The following is a 17,848-nucleotide window of genomic DNA, read 5'->3' as shown; positions in this document are numbered from 1 at the left end:
TGTTTTGCCTGTTCTTAAAAATAAGTTGTCTTTATTGTCTTTGAAAACCCTGTGGACTGCAAGTCACTTAACGTTAGTAAACTTGATAATACATGTTTTCTACAAAGTTAATGGTTTTAAAACAAACTATTTTCAAAAATTTATTATTTTATCTGGCAAAACATGTTTGTGATGTTTAAGACTTACACAGTTAACATTTAATTGAATTCATTTTTACACTTTAACAGTGAATTCTGGCTATGTAATAGGATAACATTCGTATGTATTATTGAGATGATAATCACAATAGGCATAGAATGACCTAAATAGGATAACTGTTCTAGCCTTGATATTGCCCAACAGAAGAGATCATTTTGAAGAGATCACTGTGACTCAAAAGACGTTCAAGGACTAGAGTAGAGTATATCTTGATTACTTGGAATTCGATATATAGTCACCTGTGCTGAGGAATGAAGAAAGAATGTGTTACCAGTAGGCATATGGTCTTTTAATATTTTTTGGTAATTTATAATTGGAGAGTGGACATTGGGATAGTCACACTAAATGTTAATGTTTGTTCAATTACTCACATAAATCAAAGTTACCTTTGATTTATGATTCACTTTTCCATAAGGACTAATAGGAAAGAAATTGTTCAGTCTTGGCATTAATAAGTTCACACCTATTCTTTTGGGGAAGGAATTGTTCAAAATCACTCGTTACCTTAAATTCTTAGCTTAAGCCATTCTCTTTGAAAAATAGAGTAAAAACAAACACTTCTATTTCAAGTACAAATGACAGCTCAGATAAATCAGAATTATTGAGATAAGATCATTAATTCTAACTAGAAATATAATATATAAATTCACTCCTATTTTGTTGAAGTAATTCCTTTTACATAGTGCGTGGTGCTTGATATTGATATTGAATAGATGCTTAGTTATAGACAAGTTAATATACTAAAATTTACTAAAAATTAAGTATTTCACATTAGATTTGTTCTTATTTCCTTTGAGTAGAAAAGATTTACTTAAGATAATTAAAAAATATTGTTTTGGTCTCTTCTAAGGCCACAGAAAGTGAGGCTGGTGATATGGACCTGAGTGGGTTGCCAGAAACAGCAGTGGATTCTGAGGATGATGATGATGAAGAAGACATTGAGAGGGCGTCGGATCCTCTGATGAGTAGGGACGTTGTGAGAGACTGTCTAGAGAAGGATCCAATTGACAGAACGGACGATGACATTGGTAAGTTTGGATGAGAAAATGAATCTAAGAGCAATTTTAAAAATTTAGGGTAAAATGATCTAATAAAATAGAGCCCAAGAATAGTAAGCTTTAAAAAGTAATTAATTTATAAATTTCCCTTGCATAAACAGTAACTAGTATTTGTTGAAAAAAATAAATTTTATTCAGTTATGTTCTGGAGTGTGCAAATAATAAAACTTCCTAATTACAACCCTTCCCCATGAGCCCCTTTTTAGATTATGGGAAAAAAAAAAAAAGTAGTCTTCCAGTGTTACTTCTATTATTTTTCTTGGGAGCACTATTCCTGTTAAGCTCATGTTTTCTGTATGTAAATACTAGTCAATGACAATTGGTAAAATTGTCATGTTTGCATCTCCTGTGGTTCCATACAAAGATGGGACTGAGTGAGTGAAAACTATGAAATGTCAGGTTAGCAGCCTGTGAGCTGTGGGTTGTTGAGACTTGAAGTACACCCTAAAGTTAGAAATCTAAGTGGCTTTGTGTCCGTTTTCCTGATCCCTGAAGTTCCCTTTTCTTTTTTTTAAAGATTTATTTATTTGACAGAGAGAGACACAGCGACAGGGGGAGTGGGAGAGGGAGAATCAGGCTTCTCGCTGAGCAGAGAGCCCAATGCAGGGCTTGATGTCAGCACCTTGAGATCATGACCTGAGCTGAAGGCAGACGCTTAATGAGTGAGCCATCCAGGTGCCCCCCTGAAGTTCCCTTTACCTACATTTCCATCAGAGCAAGAGCTGACTATATAATAACCGTGTAGTGTTTGAGTAAGCCTTCTGCACTCCAGCTTCTTCCTTAGAATACTAGGAGTCAGAGCAACTTCGTTGAGCATTTTCTCTCCACCACAGGCCTGGAATCTGTAACCACCTTTGGCTGAGCCAGATTATCTTTCCTACCACTGTGCCAACTCTTTTGGGGCCAATATATATTTGAAGACAAATTCAAGAAACTGAATCTATGGGGATTAGATATAGGACCACACAGGCATAGTTATGAGTGGCCAGTTGCATGTGTTTTGAGGGAAACAAACATGAAGAAAATCTTTTACCACTTACACTATATACATATGCTAGAAAATTAAGGAAGAAAAACCAACAACTAGGGCTAGACATTTAAAATGTAATTTCAAAGTTTACAGGATTTGCTAGGTATTTAAGGTGAATATCACATGTTGGTAACCATTAATTTATTCAGCTAATACGATTGAGCACCTTGGATGTACTGAACATGATTCTAGGTCCTGGTAACTCAGTGGGGGACAAGGCAGTTAAGGTCCTTGCTCTGTTGCAATCTGAAGAATAAAGTGGGGATTAGGAAGTGATGGAGGTTGGGGAATAAACTGAACAGGAGCCTCTTAGGATGGAATGGCTGGTAATGTCCTTTTAAAGGGCTCAGACCTCAAAGAAGTGAAAAGAGGAAGTCACCTGGCTCTGTGGCCCCCAATAAAGCATGTGTTAATCCTTTCTGGATAATTTCTGGTGGAGGGGGGTACTTAATGGCTTCACAGACGTCCATACCTGACGCCAGCCCATTTCATTCTCTACCACCTCCACTCCCATTCCAAAGGTGCTGACAGTTCATAAGTCTTTTGAGGGTTTTGAGGGTTGTGCAGCGTAAATGAGAGTGGTTCTCTTTTACCTGCTGAAAACAGTGGGTTTCACTCACTCATATCTGATAACACATACACATGCATTTGGTTTCCAGCATCCAAAGTTGTACTTTACTGTCCTATTCTCTTTGTCCTTGCCGACTTCTTTTCACAAATCTTTCTATTGTAGTTTTAAAGACAAAGTGAAGTTGGAAGTGTGTTCAGTTTGCCATCTTAATCCAAAATCCTTGTTCAGGTTTTTTTAATTAGGTAACACTGCTTATGAACAGATTGATGTGGAAATTATTCTTTTGTAAGTTAATGTGTCATCTTTTTGAGTATGTTCATTTTAGTATAGTTATGGAAGAAAATCATGACTATTAAAAATGTCATTCCTGGAAATTTAACATTTTCACTTCATATTTAAGAAGCTTCCACAATTTCTGGAAAGCAAAAGCTATGCTGATTCCTCCAGAAGAATACAAAGTTATCTTTTTTCTTAATGGACTTGTTGATATAATCTCCAGTGAATAACATTTACTTGAATACCAATTCACTTGTAAGCTGTGATGATTCTGATGCTTGCTTCTTTCAATATACTATTAATTAAAACAATAAACCATTATTATTAAAGATAAGACCTAATGAGGACTTCGTCTACAAGGGATTTGTAAGATCTTATATTCTAACTCCCTAAAACAGAACCACATGTGAGAACTCTTTAGCTCTTTTGCTGTTTCTTTTATTAAATCTAACTCACCTTCCAGTATTTAGTTATAGTACACACCTTTCATATAAACTACAACCTTCTACATAATTGATGCTTTCTCTGGATACGTCTCTTCCTAACCACCTTCCTCTACCCCCACAAAAAAGGGGGAAGGGATGGTGTATCTGGGGGGGGGGCATCTAAGTTGAATCAAATGAAATTGCTAATATTTGATCACATTTTAAAAACTGCAAGAATTAAAATTGCTTTTGGATTCCCATAGATTCTTGGGTGTGTTTCAGTCCTTTGTTTCAGTGCTTTGAAGGAAGGGACTTTACTGATTTATGCTCTCCTACTCATAACTTTGTAGGTCCTCAATTACTGAATGGTTGTAAATTTAATTTTTTGTTTTGATGCCTTGACACATTAGGGTAGAGACCTACTTCCAAGATCCCTTCCAAAGATTTCTTTTTTCTCCCCTTCAACATACCACCAAAAAACTCCACAGATTTAAAAAAGAAAAAATCTTAATAGTAATCATTTCTTATACAAAATTAAAGCAAAGCAAATAAGATAAATTAACTTCTATACTGATGTAGCTTATGATGTCTGTAAGTTGACTATCTGGGTTTTCTGTATGTCACACTGACTAGAAAAAAGTTTTTAAAAATGTCTTTTTCATGAGCAAAAATATTCCTTTCCTAATAAGATAAAATAGTATTAGTTAATATATGATTCTAATAGATTTTTCCAAGCAATATAGAAGAAAGTAGTCCTGCTTCTCCAATCCATGGCTGCTGCTTTCCATGTCCTAGAAACTATCTTTTTACTCATCCCAGATGGAATTCCTTAACGTCTGTGTGATCCCTGTGGCATTACCAGAGTTTATGTTGAGTCCTGACAGCCAAATGCTTCATTTCATATTTATGTATTTATTGGAGGTTATGATAAAAATTTTTTTATTTTTTTAACTGCTCTAATTCTCCAGTGTAATAAACAGAAGTTACTACAAAACCAGAAATACCATTATTGAATCTTTGAGAGTCTTAAAAACTCTTAGATATCATCTGGCTAAGCATTTATTTAGTTTTTCAACTGAAGCTAAAGAATCATGTACATGACTATAATTATTTCTTTTCTCTCTCTTTATTATTTATCTATATTATGTGTGATACACAAATATTTCCTATCCTATCTTTTTTTTTAATGTTAGTCATTATTCATATAGCACAGCTTGATTTCATGACCCACTAATGAGCAGGAATCTTCCAAAAATCCGGAATAGTTTCTATGCAAGATACTTCAAATCATTATAACAAGTATTAGTTGAATATATTTTTGTAAAGATTTTATTTATTTATTTTGAGAGAGCAAGAGAGAGCATGAATAGGGGTGGGCAGAAGGAGAAGCAGGCTCCCCGCTGAGCAGGGAGCCTGACACGGGGCTTAATCTAAGGACCCTGGGATGACGACCTGAGCCAAAGGCAGATAGATGCTTAACTAACTGAGCCACCCAGAAGCCCCTAGTTGAATATATTTTTATACTTTATATTCATAAGTTTCATATTCTTCAGTCACATATGTGGTTGTAATTTGACTTACTGTTGCCTAAACATATCATGTTAAATTTAAGACATTTCTGACAACTTCTAGTCCCATATTTTCTTAAGACCGTAAATCTTCATTTGTCCAAGGAAATTCAGTATCAATAGGGGAGGGGGAAAAAGCAAAATATGGGTTCTATAGATAATATTCTAATACCTTATGGTGAGGGGTAGGGGACTGATAGCTGAAGAAAGCAGAGCTGGTAACTGCAGAACTAACAGTGATGGAAGAGTTAGAGGACCAGGGTTTATACATTGGCCTTTATATTTCAAATCAAAAGGTCCGTGCATTTGTAAAACAATGATTCTTACCTCCCATATATAATAGATGTGGATCACCTCTTGAAGTAGCATTAGAAATTGCTTTATCACTATGCCCAGGAATAGATATACTTTATGGCATGACACAAATCACCTACTCATTCCAGAAATAAAAGTTTCATTAAACGGAATGCATTTTATAAGTGATGTGCTTTGATTCTCTTTTTCTTTTTCTTTTTCTTTTTAAATATTGGTTGCAAAAAAAAAAAAATGCTGGTTTGCCACAGTAAGTTAATTTCCTAGCATGACAGTCTGGGTCAGCTTTAAGAACACTGAATACCACCTACCATTGTTACTCTGATTCTGAAGCTACCCTGTGTTATGAAAAGTCTTATACAGGAGAGATGACGTAGGGTCTAATCAGAAGAGACATTATCCAGCTGGGCCAGAGAAGAACACTTAGTCTGACCTTCTGGAAATGTAATGTTTTCACAGAATATTTCTTTTCTGTTCTGTGTTGTTTTTGCAATTAACAAGCTACTGTATATCTGAAAACATAAAATATGTCACTAAATCCTAACAGATTGATGGAATATGCATAGGGACAGTTTCATTATGTGAAGATAAGAAAAATGTACCAGAATTTTACTTAGCTAAAAGTTTGAATGATATATGATAATAATGACAAGAATAGTAGTTCTTATTTATTATTTACTCTGTGCTAAGGACTTTATTATCTCTATTTCATTTTATTGTCTCAACTATATATTGTTCTTTCACAAATGACAGAAATATGCTTAAGGGAATCAGTCAGCTTTTCCAAAGTAATAGAACTAATAAGTATTCAGATGAAGTCTGCCATTCACCTCGTGTTCTTTATCACTACCTATAATGTCCAGCAGAAGCTTTGGCAGGCAGGCAGTCCTGAATCATATCACTGCCACCTCCTAATTATATGACTTTGAGCCTACTTCCCCCCTGTGAAATGAGAAAGAAAACATGTGCCTCATGGAGCCATGGTGAAGAGTAAGGAAAGCATTTAGTAAGTAGTTAGTAAAGCTACCTAATAATAGAGAAAATTAAAAATAGAGACCACAGGACTAGAAAAGACTATGAAGTCATCCATCTTGTCAACAGCTAGAAATGTATCAAAGTTTAAGCTGTTTCTCCACAGCATTGCCAACAGAAAGAGTGCTCATACTTTTCTCTTTTTGGCCAATCTGTGGAATAAAAAATAATATATCAATTTCCATTTGTATTTCTCACATAATGCTGTAAATTTTTTTAGTTGATTAATTTTGATAGGTTTGTCTTCATTCATCAAATTTATCCTTTGGATTCTAAATCCTGGACTAGCTTTAGATTAAAAGAGGTTATTTCTGCTGTTTTGGACATCTACTTGCCCAAAAGACACTAGAATAGACCTACTGACATTTTGGAGAATTCTCAGAGCTTTATTTCATTTCAGCTTATTTTACCCTTTAATTAGCCTTAATAAGATCATAGTTCATTTTCAATAGAAATTTCCCATTTGAAGTTTGTTAATTTCTTCATTCCCATTAGAATTTGAATTATAGTGTATACTGTTGTTCCTAAATCAGTAAGTAAATGTCACCATTTCTACAGTGGCAATTCTTTGTATACCTGCAAGAAATCCAAATTTTGTACTAACAATATTTGAAGTAATTATATTTTCCAGTGGGCACATTTGTAGGACATTTAAAAAGAACCCTAAAGCATTCTTTTTGAATGTTTGCTTTTAAAAAAGTTGTAATGTTTACAATATCTTTTGCCTTTCAGAACAACTCTTAGAATTTATGCACCAGTTGCCTGCTTTTGCCAATATGACAATGTCGGTGAGAAGAGAACTCTGTGCCGTGATGGTGTTTGCAGTGGTGGAAAGAGCTGGGACCATAGTGTTAAATGATGGTGAAGAGGTCAGTGAACATTGCCACCACTTAAAAAGTTTCTGTTTGAGGGTCTCTCAGTAACAGCAAATATACACAAAAAAATTCTTATTTCTTCCTCTTAAAAAAATAAGCAACAATTAATTTGAATAATTCAAGAATTATGATACACTTATTGTTATGTCAAAGTATTCCAAATCCACTATTTTTTATAATAATATTTCATATGATACTGATAGAAATACTTTGATGTATTAACTTTTCAGATTTTTGTAACTTTGAATGTTCATAATATGCCTTTTGTCAGAACAAAATGATCTTATTGAGACAATGGTGATCATTTGATATCGCTTACATATGTTTTGGGGAGCAGAAGAATTCTTTTTCCTTGTGTTATTTTAGAGAAAAACGTCCGAGGTCAAATTAAAAGAGCAAAATGGCATGCACCCTTTGCTAGGTGTGTGGAAAACACAGATATGTGGCTGTGCTTTGCTTTATTCCTTGTTCTTTGAGTTTAGTAAACAGTTCATTTTCCTTGAGTTATTCCATCCTTAAGGTGAAAGATCTGCTAAATCATTTGTAGGAACCATTCTAGCATTAATAGCTGCATGACCATGATTTTCTGCTTTGTCTTCATTTTTTTGGATTAGCTGGATTCCTGGTCAGTGATTCTGAATGGTTCTGTGGAAGTAACTTATCCAGATGGAAAAGCAGAAATATTATGTATGGGAAATAGTTTTGGTGTCTCTCCTACCATGGACAAAGAATACATGAAAGGAGTAATGAGAACGAAAGTGGATGACTGCCAGGTATGAAATATCATTAAAAATGTATATTTTGGAAAAAAGTATATTTTGTGCTTAACACCTATATGCTATTGAGGTAAGATTTTTCTGCCTATATAAGTAGGTCATTTTTTAGAGTTATAAATAATATCTTAAATTAGAACTATTACTTTTAGTGTTATCATGCCCCAGGAAATTAAATATTAATCTTCCTTAAAGTTGTTTGGACTCAGGGCACCTGGCTGGCTTGGTCCATAGAGCATGTGACTCTTGATCTCAGATCAAGAGTTTAAGCCCTACACTGGACACAGAGCTTACTTAAAAAAAAAAAAAAAAAAAAGTTGTTTGGACCCTGCGTAAGTAGGTGTTCTATATATATTTTCTATTAAAAGTGTTCTATAAACATGGTATTTTAAATTTTTCATTAATATTTTTATAGTCTGTTCATGAAAAAATATAGAAGTAAAACATCTGTTATGAAAAGAAATAAGTAGATTAATAAAGATGTGATATGGTTATGCATTGTTTTTATTTATTTTCAGAATCCTATTTTTTTTTAAGATCTTATTTATTTGTCAGAGAGAGAGCACAAGCAGGGGGAATGGCAGGCAGAGGAAGAAGCAGGCTCCCCACTGAGCAAGGAGCCAGATGTGGGGGGCTCAATTCCAGGACCCTGGGATCATGACCTGAGCGGAAGGCAGATACTTAACCAACTGAGCCACCCAGGCATCCCAGTGTTTTTATTTAAATACCTACAAGATAAGGAATTGATTTAGAAGTCATGTAAATTAATCATAGTATGAATCAGTAGAACTTGCTAGTAAAAGAGTAATTGCTAATTAAAAGAAAATACTTGATAGCAAAAGAAAAATGTTAGTGTTGATTTTATATTAATATTCATTATTTAAAAGCACTTAATAAAAGACTAGAGAAAATATGGAGACCAAATGTGAAATTTAGATTTTAATTAGATTTAGATTATAATTAAATTGATTATAACTGGTAACTCTGTATTAGTAAGAAATAAATTTAAGATACTTATGTTACCACGTTTTTACTATTTATGTGTTTTCTTCTGAAAAAAGAAGTCTTTGAAAGATAAAATATTTTAATATAAATAAACCCAAAGATTTGACTTAGACTAATGAAAGTTAAGTGCTCATTGTATTTATTAGTCTGTAGTCTGAAATACATCTGAGTATACTCTTTTCTGAAAGAACATCACTGAATTTTTATTGTGTCTGATAAATGTAAAATAGTACCCATTTAAAATTTTCATTTTAAGTATTTTACTTACCAAAAGAGAAAATGACCATGGGCTATAAATAAAATGATCTTACCTAGAGAATCAAAATAATGTTGCCAAATAATTCTTTCAGTAAGCACTGTAGAGAAAAAAATAAATGGCTGTGTTCATTGTTTTGAATAGTAAGGCCAGAAGAACATTCTAAATATAGTCAACTCAATTATTTAGCATAATAGAAGAAAACAAAATGGTAGGTAAATCTTGAAGTCTTTATTTGGCCTGGAAATGTGTTTGTAAAAGCAATCATATATGATTTTTCAGCTCTGGGACTATACTCCCCAAAATAATAAAGCCATACTTAGTCTAAAAAAACTAGAAATTTGTAAAAGGTTTCCCCATTCTATTAGTTCCTCTCTGGGACATGTTGGCATTACTAGAGCATTTTAGTCAGAGTTTCTGCCCATAAAGGGCAAGTTAAAAAGTAACTTTATTTCTGAGAATCCATTGATTACATTAATATGTCTTAATTAGCCAGCCACTTTTGCTAGAAATTTGTAATCATGGAACTGAAATGATATTAGAGGCATAGAAATATATTAGAATAAATGATAAAAATGTTATAAGGCTGAATATTACAGAGTGCTTCAGAAATATCAAATATTCCAGGTAACATTAAATATTTATCTGGGAGTTCTGGAAAAGGAAGAGGAAGTAGATGTAAAGGAATATAGTCTAATCTATTTACTGGATGAGGAATTAGTGGGAAACCCAGTGTTAGCAAGGTAGACCCCAAAGAAAATTCTGATTAAAATACCTAGACTCCTATAGCTCCTGATACGAGGTTGCCAGATATACCAAGTAGGTCAAAGGTGAGGTATCTGCCTGAGAGAGTCTCTTTCCTCCACTCCACTCCACTCTAAGCCACTGTAAAAGGAAGATGTTAAATCAGGGGTTTCAAGAATCAGGCTTATACCTCCACTGACTCATCTGACATTCACTCCCTCAGCAGTAAAACAAGGATGGAGAATAAAAGTTAGACCATTTAATGTAAATGCTTGTTTTGGTCTAGAAGTTTAGTGTATTTCTGCTAAAATGTCATATATCCCTCAGAAAGTAACATGTCAGATCATCCTCTTGTTAGAGGAGGTGGAGGAAAGAATGAGAATCATATTTTCATTCAGCCATAAGATGGCCTCCATAAGTTTATATCATTCTCCTAAGCACACTATAGGAATTAACATTTATTGAATGAAATGAACAAAAATGGTGTTCTCTTTACCAAGAAGCAACTTCATCTAGGACTGGTCTTAATTTTCTTACATTGCAGTGGGTTCCGAAAATAAATTTTGGGTAATGTGATAATTAAGTTGAGTTCATAATAAGCCTAAGTGGCTTACAATGAGTGGACTAAATTTAACATTTATTTCTGTTTATTTGGATCCCAAGACATGCTCAAAGTTGTATTTTGCTCTGGATCCCTCCTTTGTATGCTCTTCTTTCAACTCTTTCCTTCCATTGTCTATACTTCCCCTGTATAGACAGGGGAAGGATAAAAGGATAAAAGCAGGGCAACATATAGACACATATAGGTACTTAGTGATTGGTAATGGTTTCCTGTTTCCCATATGTGCCTTTTTCTATTCTTCTCAACTCCTATCCCTCTTTTCCTTTCCTCCTCTTCTACTTTCCTACTCTCCTTTTCCTTCTCCCTTTTTCCTTCTCCACTGCCTGTCTTAGGCCTGCCAGTGACACATCAGGCATTGCTTAACCCTGCCCTACACCTTTCAGTGAACACTTGGATATCTGTGTGAACAATTAAGTATGAACTTCCCTTACAGACAGCAAAGTGCCCCAGTTTAAATAGATCTAACCTGTTAAGGTAAACCTGTTAAGCACACCTTTTTCAGAGACCATGGAAACTGACACTTGGAATTTAAGTAGTTTTAGAGAAGGCTGCATGGATACATCGAAAGTTGACAATACTGTATTAGGGTTGAAGCTTAATTTTACTTCATCCTTCATCATCTTTAATTTTTCTTCTACATACCAGTTGTGATGTCTTATGCCACAAAACCAGTCCTGCAATATGAATTGCCTTCGGCCTTGTATAAGCAAAATTTTGTTTGAATTTTTATTTTATATCAGAATGCCGAGGTGTTATCATGTATTCACAGCTATCTGAAAGTATAAAACCTTACCAAAAAAATTATATACGTAATTTACCATTTTTCATTTGGCTTCATCATACCAACTAAAATTATGTTTTACACATGAATTTATTAGATCTACAAACTTCTTAAAGCAAAACTAAAGCTGCTAATAAAAATGTAGATAAATGTTTTCATCTAAAATGTATTTCTTTTTGGGGCGCCTGGGTGGCTCAGTGGGTTAAAGCCTCTGCCTTCAGCTCAGGTCATGATCCCAGGGTCCTGGGATCGAGCCCCGCATCGGGCTCTCTGCTCAGCGGGGAGCCTGCTTCCTCCTCTCTCTCTGCCTGCCTCTCTGCCTACTTGCGATCTCTGTCTGTCAAATAAATAAATAAAATCTTTAAAAAAAAAAAAATAAATAAAATGTATTTCTTTTTAAGTATATGTGGCCATATTAGAAATTCAGTTGGGTTTTATTTTCTTTTTGGATGATACTCTTCAGTTTGGTACAGAAGAAATACCAAAAATGTCTCTCTAGGCATGAAGCATTTCAAAACAAGCTTATTCTAATTTCCTTAAATCAGTTTAACTTAGTCAATGTTAATTTTAGTATGTTTCTCTTCTAAAAGCATTTTCTTTTCTCTGTTTACTTACTCCTTTTAACTCATAGATGTATTTCTTTTTTTAGGAGATAAATGAGAAAATACAATATGTAATTATTTTCTCTGAAACTGAGTATAAGAAAAGGTCACCTGACATTATTTGGAGGCATAGAGAGCAGGCAATTTTGGTGCCCTATAAAAAGAAAAAAATTAACTATTTTTGAAACAAGGAACTAAGGAGCGCACATTTTAAAACATACATACACCTGTGGTCAGTGTTAAAGAAATGTGTTTTGTTTTTAAGGTTTTTTAAAAAACTAAACTATATGTAATTACAAGAAAAGCCTGTCTTTTTAATTTTAACCTTTCGGTTCCAAATTCTTAATTGAAAAATTAATGGGATTCTATCAGCTAGCTCTGAAAGGAACTTAATATTGTCATATGCTGGGGCGCCTGGGTGGCTCAGTGGGTTAAACCTCTGCCTTTGGCTCAGGTCATGGTCTCAGGGTTCTGGGATCAAGCCCCACATCAGGCTCTGTGTTCAGCAGGGATCCTGCTTCCCCCCTCTCTCTGCTTGCCTCTCTCCCTACTTGTGATCTCTCTCTCTCTGTAAATAAATAAATAAAATCTTTTTTAAAAATTGTAATATGGGGGCACCTGGGTGGCTCAGTGGGTTGGGGCCACTGCCTTCGGCTCACGTCATGATCCCAGCGTCCTGGAATCGAGCCCCGTGTTGGGCTCTCTGCCCAGCAGGGAGCCTGCTTCCTCCCTTCTCTCTCTGCCTGCCTCTCTGCCTACTTGTGATCTCGTCTGTCAAATAAATAAATAAAATCTTTAAAAAAAAATTGTAATATGCTGTTTCTCAAGTATGAAGCACTGCTATTTCTTTTAAAAAATTTTACTAATTATACAGAAAGTATGGAAAATATAGAAAAGTATTTTAAATAAAATGAAAGTCACTTGTAATTTGCACTGCTCAGAAACAATAATGATTAAACACTTTGTTATATTTCACTCCAAGATTTTGATGTGCATGTATATATCTTTTTTTTGATTAGCACATGTGTAACTATGAGACCCTGGGCAAATCAGCAGGCTGTTGGTACAGATGTTTCTTCATCTGTACAAAGAGGATAATAGTATTACCTTCATTATGGGATGATAAGGAGGATAAATTGAGAAAGTTCCTGTAAGGCTACCACAAAATGATGATGATCATTACAACATTTGGTTTTGCATCTTTAAAAAAATTATTAATTTTAAAATTAATATGCTATTATGAACATTAAGCCAAAACTGTAAATATTCTGTGAAAATATGATTTTGGATGGCTGTGTCATATTTTATCTTCTATATGCTGTAATTTAACCATCCCCCCCTTTTTTTTAAATCTTTTCACATTAAAGGAGAAAAAGAAATATCCTTGCTTTTTTCATTTGCAAAATGAGAATAAATTCTTCAAAATTCAGAGAAGACAATGATTCTTTCTTACTTTAGAATCTAACTCTTATCTCCTCCTCACTGGTTTCTGGTTATTTTATGCAATAAACGATTTGTATAATTCATCCTTCACTTTCTTTTCAAAATTACTAAGAAATGTGATTTAATGGTTTGCCCTAAGCCCTGAGATTTTTTATATTTGGGGTGATGGCTTGATGTGCATATTATTTTTAACTTTTTTTTAAGAATAAGGATTACTCTTAATACTAGTTACAAAGAATAATGACTTAAGTTTAACAAGTAGGTGGCTTGTTTTGTGGACTTTTTTGAATAAACTTTTTAATTTATTTTTAAAATTAACATAATGTATTTATTTCAGGGCTACAGTTGTTGAATAAACTTTCTAAACTGATTTCTTATCAATATAATTAGCAAATTTATTATATCTATTCCAGGGTGTCTTTGAATTTTGATATTTTTAAAACCATCTTTATTTTAAAATTGTTGCTTTTAAAATCTTTTCTAACTTGTAAAACCCACTAAATGGCAATTATGTTTTTAAATTTTCCCTCCTAAGATTCCACCATCAAAGAAGAGACATATGAAAAAGAACTCTTCTAATTTTATCTTCTGATTTTTTAAAATTGTTAGGATTTTTAATATAAAGTACATATAAATATGCTAAAAATGAAACTTGATTTGACCAAGGAAGAAATACATTAAAAAGTAGAGAAGTCTGATTAAAGTTCATTACTGCATTCATTTAGAGGGTATGGAAAAGACATGGAAAAATGTCAGTGTTAAATAATTAAAACACTGAATTATTAGTACTGCTAGGTCTCTTGCAAGCACTTCATCAGTAACATGTGACTTACATTTTATTCCAGTTTGTCTGTATAGCCCAGCAAGATTACTGCCGTATCCTCAACCAAGTAGAAAAGAACATGCAAAAAGTTGAGGAGGAAGGAGAAATTGTTATGGTAAAAGAACACCGAGAACTCGATAGAACCGGAACAAGAAAGGGGCACATCGTCATCAAGGTAAGACTGACATGCCTCCATCTTGTGGGAAGGATTTTTTTGGTAGTATCAGTTAGTTATGACCACTCGAGATTCCACGTGCCACATTTTTGTGTATAATTTCTCTTAAAAGTTATCAGTTGTTAAGAAAAATCTTTATCCTGCCTGATGAACAGCAGTTTTATAAATTGTGATATATATTATTACCCAGTTCATCTTATGTTGAAAATTTGGAATTAAGGTACCATATAGATGGTATTTATGCAGGATAGTGATTAAATTTTTTTTTGTTACAGGGCACCTCGGAGAGATTAACAATGCATTTGGTGGAAGAGCATTCGGTGGTGGACCCAACGTTCATAGAGGACTTCCTGTTGACCTATAGGACTTTTCTTTCTAGCCCAATGGAAGTGGGCAAAAAGTTATTGGAGTGGTTTAATGACCCGAGCCTCAGGGATAAGGTTAGAAAATATATTCTAGTTTGGCTTCTAAATATGAAATATTCAGATGTAAATTTAAGGATACTTTAATATTTGTCATACCAGTAATGTTCAAATTATTTTAATGGTATAAGAGAATGTACTTTTTAACCCCCCAAAATGATGCAACCCCCGAACTCCTGAGTTCCATTGGAATCTGCATTCTTTACTTGGGCAAATGGTCAGTGTATGCTGGGTGAAAGTTACAGTTTTTAAACTGGCACCCAAGCAGCATTTTATTATAAGCATTGCTGGTCGGTAGGCCCCAGGAATAAAATTCTGAACAGACTCTTGTAGCAGCTCCTGAGAGCTCTGTCAAGGCCAGATTAGATTATAAACTACATACTCTTATGAGGTGTGAGAGTTAATCATTGCCTGTACTCAATGTTTCCTTTCCATGTGAGTCTGACTTACATGAGACAGACTGGGGAAGACAGGTGGGAAGATCCAGAACAGGAGACCAACAGTGAAAAGCCCCCAAGTTCTCCTGCTGGTTCTGTCACTAACTAGTTCTGTGGCCTTAGAGAAATCATTAGGACAGCAAAGCTTTTCATTTCATATTCCGAGAGTCCTAAGCTTACAACAACTGAGCCAAACTCTCCAGCTGTCAAAACTTAGTTTGAATGTTAACTCTGCCATGTACTTTATGTGTCATGGGACCCTCCTGAGAATCACTTATTTACTTTAAAATGAATAATTAGCAGCCTTTTGGGGTTATTGTGAATAGGAATAATAGAAGTAAAGTTCTTTTTGTAGTCCTTGACTCAATTCACTTAATACCTCTTAACACATACTACATCTTAAAAGTTGTTTGTTGGTGGTGGTATTTGGTAGTATTCAACTTATGATTTATGAATCTCCATTTTCTAACCTCTAATAGGCTAGTAAGACTTTTAAGTTGACTTCTTAGCTGCAAAATTTTAATTTTATGAAAAGGTTATGTGTTAGATATAGTTTCAAGAGAGGTAATCTTCTGGGTTTCCTAAACTTGAAAAATGGACAACAGTGATAGTAAGTGACCAGAAATTAATATAAATATCAAAACTTGACTCCTAAGTATATATTAACTATAAATAGTATTTTAACTATAGTTAAAAATTAACTATATACCAGGGTGCCTGTTTGGCTTAGTCAGAAGAGCATGCGACTCTTGAGCTTATAAGTTTGAGCCCCACGTTGTGTGTAGACATTCCTTAAAAATAATATCTTTAAAAAAATCAACTGTGGGCACCTGGGTGGCTCAGTCAGTAAAGTGTCTGCCTTTGGCTCAGTGAAGTATCTGCCTAGGGTTCTGGGATCAAGCCCTGTGTTGGACTGCCTGCTTAGCAGGGAGTCTGCTTCTCCCTCTACCTCTGTTCCCTCCCCCATCCATGCTCTCCCTCTCTCTCTTAAATAAATAAAATCTTTAAAAAAAATTAACTATATACCATCACTTTTGTTTCTCTACATGCTTAATTTTCTCACTGTAATTAAAAAGTTAAGATGTTTGAAAACAATTCTATGGAAAATTTCTTTTATGTTATTTAAAATTTAGAAAATTAAACTCATAAATAAAACAAATACTCTTATATTTAAAGTCGCAATTAGGGGCGCCTGGGTGGCTCAGTCGGTTAAGCAGCTGCCTTCAGGCCAGGTCATTATGCCAGGGTCCTGGGATCGAGCGCCACATCGGGCTCCCTGCTCAGTGGAGAGCCTGCTTCTCCTTCTGCCTCTGCTTGCTGCTCTACTTGTGCTCTCTCTGTATCTGTCAAATAAATAAATAAAATCTTTTTTAAAAAGTCACAGTTGTACTTTTTTTTTCTCTTAAGGGAGAATGCACCAGTGGGGAGCAGAGGAGGAGGAGGAGAGAGAGAGAGAGAGAATCTTAAGCAGGCTCCATGCCCAGCACTGACCCAGGCATCCCCATTTAGTAAACTTTTGTTGAGAATTCACTCTATTCCAGGCTTTGTAGTGAGTCTTAAGGATGTCTTTAGAACATAACATATAAAGCTGTCCACATGGAACTTAGAGTCTAATGAATGTCACATACTTCTCACTGGGTACAACACAAATATTCTATAACTGAGTTTGTATAAGGGAGGTATAGGGCTCTGCGAAAACAAGTGTGAAAGTGTGAGAAAGGCTACATATTTTTCCTGAAGAATTATAGGTATTAAAAGTCTCCTAGATCTTTTTTTTTTTAAGATTTTATTTATTTGACAGATCACAAGTAAGGCAGAGAGGCAGGCAGAAGGGGTGGGGGGAAAGCAGGCTCCCTGCTGAACAGAGACCCCAATGTGGGGCTCGGTCCCAGGACCCTGGATCATGACCTGAGCCAAAGGCAGAGGCTTTAACCCACTGAGCCACCCAGGTACCCAAAAGTCTCCTAAATTTAATATCAGCAAGTAAGATGTAATTCCCAATAACTCCCAGCTAGCTCCTTCCTTTTACAGTTTGTTCCCTTATAGATATTTCTAGGCCTAATACTATTCATTTCTTGTATCTATTCTGCCCTCTGCTGTTATTTTATAGTTTCTGTCTTCTTTTGTATTAATTTATTTTGGTTTTATTATAGCTTTATTTTTATTATGACCAATTTCAAATATGTTTTGAGAGTAAACAAGATACAAGTACAACCCTTCACAGATTCAAAACCCTTCTTGGCAAAATAACAAAAAGTCTGTATTCATAATCTATATATTTTCAGAAGATCATTTTCTTATAAGTAAAATCCTTGCTGTGAGGAGTTTTATTGTTAGTTTATTGTCCATTGTTATTAAGTAAATTGTTTGTTAGGTATCTTTTTTGAAATGACTTTAATTGAACATTTTTAGCACTGAAA

The 17,848-nt window shown here is 34.5% G+C and overlaps 1 protein-coding gene across 1 annotated transcript in view; it reads left to right on the top strand.

Annotated features, from left to right (window-relative positions):
• Positions 1–17,848, top strand: part of RAPGEF2 (Rap guanine nucleotide exchange factor 2) — a 239,931-nt gene that overhangs the window by 198,031 nt on the left and 24,052 nt on the right. The window contains exons 8-12 of the mRNA XM_080797491.1: positions 1,049–1,226; positions 7,203–7,339; positions 7,960–8,118; positions 14,417–14,569; positions 14,845–15,009. Coding sequence (XP_080653617.1) covers positions 1,049–1,226; positions 7,203–7,339; positions 7,960–8,118; positions 14,417–14,569; positions 14,845–15,009 — 792 coding nt within the window. The remainder of the gene's footprint in view (positions 1–1,048; positions 1,227–7,202; positions 7,340–7,959; positions 8,119–14,416; positions 14,570–14,844; positions 15,010–17,848) is intronic.

Source organism: Martes martes, assembly GCF_963455335.1.
Source record: "Martes martes genome assembly, chromosome: 2".
NCBI lineage: Eukaryota > Metazoa > Chordata > Mammalia > Carnivora > Mustelidae > Martes > Martes martes.
This window is presented reverse-complemented; position numbering and strand designations above follow the sequence as displayed.